Source organism: Vitis vinifera, chromosome 1, assembly GCF_030704535.1.
Source record: "Vitis vinifera cultivar Pinot Noir 40024 chromosome 1, ASM3070453v1".
NCBI lineage: Eukaryota > Viridiplantae > Streptophyta > Magnoliopsida > Vitales > Vitaceae > Vitis > Vitis vinifera.
Window position 1 is genome coordinate 7019531 of NC_081805.1, and position 6258 is coordinate 7025788.

General features: G+C 35.8%; 1 protein-coding gene across 3 annotated transcripts; it reads left to right on the plus strand.

Moving 5' to 3' along the window:
* The first annotated feature begins 1430 nt into the window (after window positions 1-1430).
* On the plus strand, window positions 1431-5594 carry LOC100268099 (serine/threonine-protein kinase AFC2). Of its 3 annotated transcripts, XM_002285440.4 has the most exons (12): window positions 1431-1731; window positions 2323-2509; window positions 3162-3188; window positions 3296-3449; window positions 3569-3617; window positions 3714-3828; window positions 4114-4205; window positions 4361-4517; window positions 4599-4663; window positions 4771-4868; window positions 4978-5080; window positions 5219-5594. In XM_002285440.4, exons 1-12 carry the CDS (start codon window positions 1630-1632, stop codon window positions 5366-5368), a joined length of 1299 nt encoding a protein of 432 aa, XP_002285476.1. In that variant the 5' UTR covers window positions 1431-1629; the 3' UTR covers window positions 5369-5594. The 3 variants fall into 3 exon arrangements, with proteins under 3 accessions (XP_002285476.1, XP_059595473.1, XP_059595477.1); XM_059739490.1 differs by having other exon boundaries at window positions 1509-1731; window positions 4978-5594; XM_059739494.1 differs by lacking the exon at window positions 2323-2509 and having other exon boundaries at window positions 1634-1731; window positions 4978-5594.
* The last annotated feature ends 664 nt before the right edge of the window (window positions 5595-6258 follow it).

Below are 6258 nucleotides of genomic sequence, written 5' to 3' on the forward strand. Positions count from 1 at the left end.
GATATCCTCACCAAAGCTGTCTCAAGTCAAGTATTCTCAAAATTTTTAGACAAGTTGGGCATGTGTGACATCTATGCACCAACTTGAGGGGGAGTGTTGAGATATTAGGAATGCTTTCCTTATATCATTCTTTCCTTATGTCATTCAGTGTTGGGATATTAGGAATGTTTAGATATTAGGTTTTATTGAGATATTAGGAAAGTTCAGATATTAGGATATTAGTTGTTATTTCCTTATATTATTCTTTCATTATATCATCATTTCTCATTCTTAAAATGGTGATTACCCTCTATATATACTCTGTACATGAACGAATGAAAGTATGAATGAAAAACTACCATTCATCAATTTGAAAAATCTTATCATTTAACTTTGAGTGGACACCCATCAATTTGATGACAGGAAAGTTATTATGAGAAATAATACAACTTACAAGATTGTTAGGATATGTACAATTCAAATTAAGATTCTTAACGATATTTTGGAGGATACTAATTGATGTAGAATATATTCCAATGTTGAAAAAGAATTGATTTCTTTTGATACTTTTCATTCTAAAAAGGTGCATATACAAAGGTAGAAGTGGACTTGGGAATATTGAAGGGTGCTCTTTTCAAAATGAGAGGACAAAAAAGCTAATAATTCTTGTACATTACAAGACAACATAGTTATAGGTTCAATTATATACACAATAAGGTCTATGAGTAAAAGACGGACTATTTTGAGCAAAGTGGATTCACTTGACAAAAAGATATTAGTAAGTGAGTAATAAAAGTAAACCCTTTTGAAAAAAAATCTCAATGTAGATTTGTTTTGAAAATATTCACAAAAAAAGTGTTAGCTTTAGAATTAAGGTCACAGTTTAATTTTTAAAACTATAATTAATGACCATGGTTTAACCTTAAACTTAAAATCAGGGTAAGTGATTATAGTTTTAACATAAAAAAATTTTAAAAATAATAAATATATGTTAATGAAGGACTAGTTTGATGAATATTTTTAAAAGTAATCTAAATTTGGAGAAAAAAAAATCTTGAAAAAAATTAATTTTGTTGCAAATTCTGAATTTTAAAGAGTAAAAAAATTTAAATTAGTTTAAAAAATTATTTTAAAAAACTTGTAACAGATCCAAAACTGCCCTGACGCTGACGTTATACAAATGTAGGCATTAAGCCCACGAATTAATAAAATTTGATATTTTTATTTTTAAGTGAATGAGTGATATGGTTTGGTTGTGTAGTAGACGTGGGATCAAAATCCATAACATAAAAGACATTCTCATGTGGGTCAGGCTTGGACCTAGAGACGGGCCGAAGTAGCATCTTGTAAAATCCATGAGGTAAAACATACGATTAAAAATCAATCAAAACGGGCCAAGGGCCCCATAACAGAGCCCATTAGATACGTGGCACAACATCTATGCGCTGTGTAAACCTATGGATGACAGGGTCACAGAGTTGCCCCTTGTGGAGCATCTAACCCTGGGTGCCGTATATTCCATTCTGAAAATATAAAAAAAGTTGACTCAACCACGGTTTGCCTGCATCTAACCATGGTCGTCAACGTGTCCGATCTCTTTGAAAGAACTAGGGTTAGGGTTAGGGTTAGGGTTCGATCCGATTGCGACCAATGGAGATGGAATGTGTGACTGAGTTTCCTCATACTCACATGGATCGGCGTCCTCGGAAGAGGCCTAGGTTTGCTTGGGATGCACCTCAACTTCACCCTAAGGTAAAACTCGAAACCTCTTTGGCTGCTTTTGGCTGCCCAGAATTGGAGTTCCCATATTTGGATTCGGATTTTGTGCAACCAAACGCAGCTTTGTATTATGATTGTCCTTTTTTTTTCATTGTGAAGGATTTGATTGTTAGTGGTTAAGGTTTGTATGGATCTGAGTCTTCGTTGGCTTAATCTGGAGTTTTGGGTTTTTTATGTGCCTAGTCGTACGGGGTTCGGTTTTGTGATCTCGGATTATTTGTAGTTTCTTTTTGCCGGTGTTTATCACCTTAATGCTCTGTTTGGTTGCTGAGAAACGTGGGAAAGAAGAAGAAAATTAACATTTTGGGATTACATTTTTCATTTTCGGGACCCAACATAATTATATATTTTAATCACTTGACCAAAACACAATTCTTAATTGAGTTGAGGCTGTTGATTTTTAGAGACCAATTCTCGATAAACCTTCTTTTTCCTTTTAGTCTGGAATCTCAGCAACCAAATGCAGCAAAACCATTTTCTGGGTAATATACTGGAAGAAATAAATGTGGAGGAGTATATAATTTTATAATTGTTAGTAGAGAATGAATGGATGGCTGTGTGTAGGCTCAGCCAGGAATATATTGTGGGCAAGAGGTTGGGAATGTGACAAGCCATGGAACATCGAGGGTACTCTCAGACCAGGCTAGTATATTTGTAAAGGGATTGGCTCAAAAAGGCTCTCCCCCATGGCGAGATGATGACAAAGACGGACATTTCATGTTTGCACTGGGAGAGAATTTAACCTCGCGCTGTAATTACACTTGTTCGCATTGTAGATGTTTTACATTTATCAATTATGCCCACTTTGCATGAATGCTGTATCTGATCTGTAGTTCCATCTTTGGTTACTTCTTCATAATATTTTATCCTTCTCTTTAAAATATTTTTTCCTTGGGGGCTGAGTTTTTGCATATATGATTTATTTGAAGTTTTAATACTGTCGAGGATTCCAATTTCAAGTTACAAATATTAAAATGGGCCTTTTATTTTATTTATTTATTTGTTTTTATTTTTTGATATATATATTTTTATATATATATTTTGTAGGTTTCTCAGTACAAATGTTTGAATCTTGCTTGGTTCTTGAAAACAATTTTTCTTTATAGATGATGAAATCTTTTCAAAACTGCTATTAGCTGTCTTTTACACATAACAAGCACATAATGTTACCAATACAAGAACAAACCTACCAATAAAAAACACACAAAATCTTTTATGCTTTCTTTCCTTTTTTCCAATGGTTTCATTCTCTCTTCCTGTGTCTTTAGAGCATTTGAATATAATTGAAAATAGAAGTTTTATTCATTTGAAACTTATTATTAGGTTAATAATTGATGCCTTGATTCAAATATTGGAATTAGCCTTGTATGGATTTCTCTGAATTTTTGTTTTCATACTTGCAGATAAGATCCACAGAAAAATTGGTGAAGGTTTGTTTATGCACCCCTTCAAGTTTCTTTAAGCGGCAGAGTTTAATTTAGCAGCATATTTCTTTAGATGTTGCATTCTTTTGCTACATATTCTTTTTGTTCTACAGGTACCTTTGGTCAGGTTTTGGAATGCTGGGATAGGGAAACAAAGGAGATGGTTGCTATAAAAGTTGTTCGAGGTATCAAAAAATATCGTGAGGCAGCAATGATAGAAGTTGAAGTGCTACAGTTGCTTGGAAAATATGATAAAAGTGGCTCTCGGTAAGTGTAGTTTCCTTCTACTTGATCACTGTCATTTGTTGGTATCTGCTATTAGGTTGCCCTTTGGTCAGTTTGAGGTGAAATTTGGGTTGGTGGTTAAGTGAGTTTATTCTTTGCAGTTGCGGTCAAATACGGAACTGGTTTGACTATCGTAACCATATTTGTATTGTAAGTATATGACTGATTTACGATGATATGATTTCCCCAACTTCATGAATATTTTGGGGCTTAAAACTTGTTAGTGAATTTAAATGGTCTTAACAGGTATTTGAGATGCTTGGACCAAGCTTATACGATTTTCTTCGGAAAAACAATTATCGCTCATTTCCAGTTGATCTAGTCCGCGAGATTGGCAGACAACTGTTGGAATGTGTAGCATGTGTGTATTTGTTATTTGTGCTGTTTATTTATCTTTTTCAAACTTGATGGTAACAGTTCTAGTAGGAGATGCTTCAGCCTTTTGTCTAGCTCTGGGATTTTACTGACTATTTTTTCACAGGGCTTTTAGTTATTTAAATTCTCTGTTATCTTAACCAAACTATTCATTTTTCACACTGCTTTTGTTTTATGAAATAAAAATAATATGGAGTTTGAGATGGATAATTTTGTTTATTTGCTATCCTACAGAGTGCTAATGTTGACTTTGACCTATAAAAATTTGCAGTCATGCATGATTTGCACCTCATCCACACTGACTTGAAGCCTGAGAACATACTTTTTGTTTCTCCAGAATATGTAAAAGTATCAGACTACAAGGTATATCTACTTCTGTTCTGGTAGCTTTTCAATTTGTTTGCACTTCTGTTGTTCTTTCAATCAAGACCTTATTGTTGATATTCAGGCTTTTCCTTTTCCCTGTTCCCTTTCCATATCAGTTATTATCTGGTCATAATGTTTCTTTCTAATTGCAGGTTACCACACGGTCACCAAAAGATGGAATATGTTATAAGAAGTTGCCAAGATCAAGTGCTATTAAGGTGATTGATTTTGGTAGCACAGCTTTTGAGTGTCAAGATCACAGCTATATTGTTTCCACTAGGCACTACCGAGCGCCTGAGGTTATTCTTGGTGTGTTTATATGTTCCTTTCTGTTATCATTGACTTGCTTACATTTCAGCGGTCCTCAGTGTCATCATATTTGTTTTTCAGGGCTTGGATGGAGTTATCCATGTGACATGTGGAGCGTTGGTTGTATATTGGTGGAACTATGTTCGGTATGCTTAATCTCTCTGTAGTATTAATGATCTTTGCATCAAATGGCTGGATGGTAATACATGTCATGAAGTCCTAATGCAAAACATGTGGCTGCTTCCTGTTGCAGGGAGAAGCTTTGTTTCAGACACATGAGAACTTGGAGCACCTGGCCATGATGGAAAGGGTTTTAGGCCCCATACCTCCTCATATGTTGAAAAGAGTGGAGTACGTGCCCTCTTGATAAACCATTTGTTATCATTCAATGCTGTAAAGGTGACATTAGTTCATCTGTCATTATAATTTTTTTCTTTCTAATCACTGATTGTTGGTTCAGCCGACATGCTGAGAAGTATGTTAGAAAGGGTAGATTGGACTGGCCTGAAGGTGCAATCTCTCGGGAAAGCATCAAAGCTGTCATGAAACTGCCTCGTCTTCCGGTGTGTACTTATGGTTTTATGGCTTTAGCATTGTTTTGTTTTTTCAATTCCATATTTGAAGGTCCTCATTGTGAAAAACGAATGGGTCTATTTTTTACTCCTGTTTTAGTTTCTCAAATTTGTTTGCTTCCTTGGCAGAATCTAGTTATGCAACATGTGGATCATTCTGCCGGAGATCTTATTGACCTTTTGCAAGGTCTTCTTAGGTATGACCCTTCCAACAGACTCACAGCTCAAGATGCCCTCAGGCACCCGTTCTTTACCAGGGATTACCACAGTAGGTTTTAGAGAGAAGATTGATTTTTTTTTTGCTGGCATTTGGATGCTTGTTTGGATTGATTTATATGATAATGGATTATTGAAGAGCAAGTGCTGGCCCAGGTTTTCTGAGTTACTATTTTTTTCCTGGTTTTGTATGAGCCTCTGTAAATCCCCCATTGTCAGAAGTGTTCTTCTTGATCAAGTTTTGTACCATAAAATTTGATGTTATAGCAGCTCTTTCCGTTTGTATGAAGTGTGTTTCTCGGCCATTGTGTTTCACAAGTTTGTGCCACTATGTTGACGCACTCTTAATTTGCATCCAGCTGTAATGATTGTTTTGCTTTTCATCTGGTAGCATGTTTCTTTCATACTGTAACTGAATCCACTTCCACCATTGCTGCCAAATATTCTCTATGCAAATCTGTTTGGTTAAATGCCCTCGACCTCAAATAAGTTTTAGTTTTGGAGACACCCCAACCCACCCCTCCCATCCCCAATTCCCCCATTGCAACGTTGGATCAAAAGTTTGATTGCCCAATTTTAGCCCCTTGGGATGGATTTTGGGCATAAATGTATCCCTGATTCATGCGCAGGCCGCTGGATCCAAGGGATCAGGGTGTACATTTTCAATAGCAATATACTTTGATAGATTTTTGGCTCACAGATCCCATCACTTTTTCTGGTGGCGTCTGTCTTATCCCAGGACTTGCCGACTGCTGGAAGAGCTCCCATCCAGTAGGCATCTCTTATGGTAACGTTTTATAAGAACTGAGAGGTTCTGTACATAATTTTTTGCAAAAATCATTATGAATGGGATCCATGTGTAAACACCAGTTCAATACCATGGCAGGTTGTTAAGAGGCAAAAAACAAAAAAAAAAAAAAAAAAAGGGATCAAGTGCGATCGCATGGTACAAC

Excerpts from the sequence above, each read along its gene's own strand:
- LOC100268099 (XM_059739490.1), top strand. The coding sequence starts at position 1,630 with ATGGAGATGGAATGTGTGACTGAGTTTCCTCATACTCACATGGATCGG. Across the intron at positions 2,510-3,161 it reads AGAGAATTTAACCTCGCGCT|ATAAGATCCACAGAAAAATT; the intron begins GTAATTACACTT and ends TCATACTTGCAG. Across the intron at positions 3,829-4,113 it reads ACTGTTGGAATGTGTAGCAT|TCATGCATGATTTGCACCTC; the intron begins GTGTGTATTTGT and ends AAAAATTTGCAG.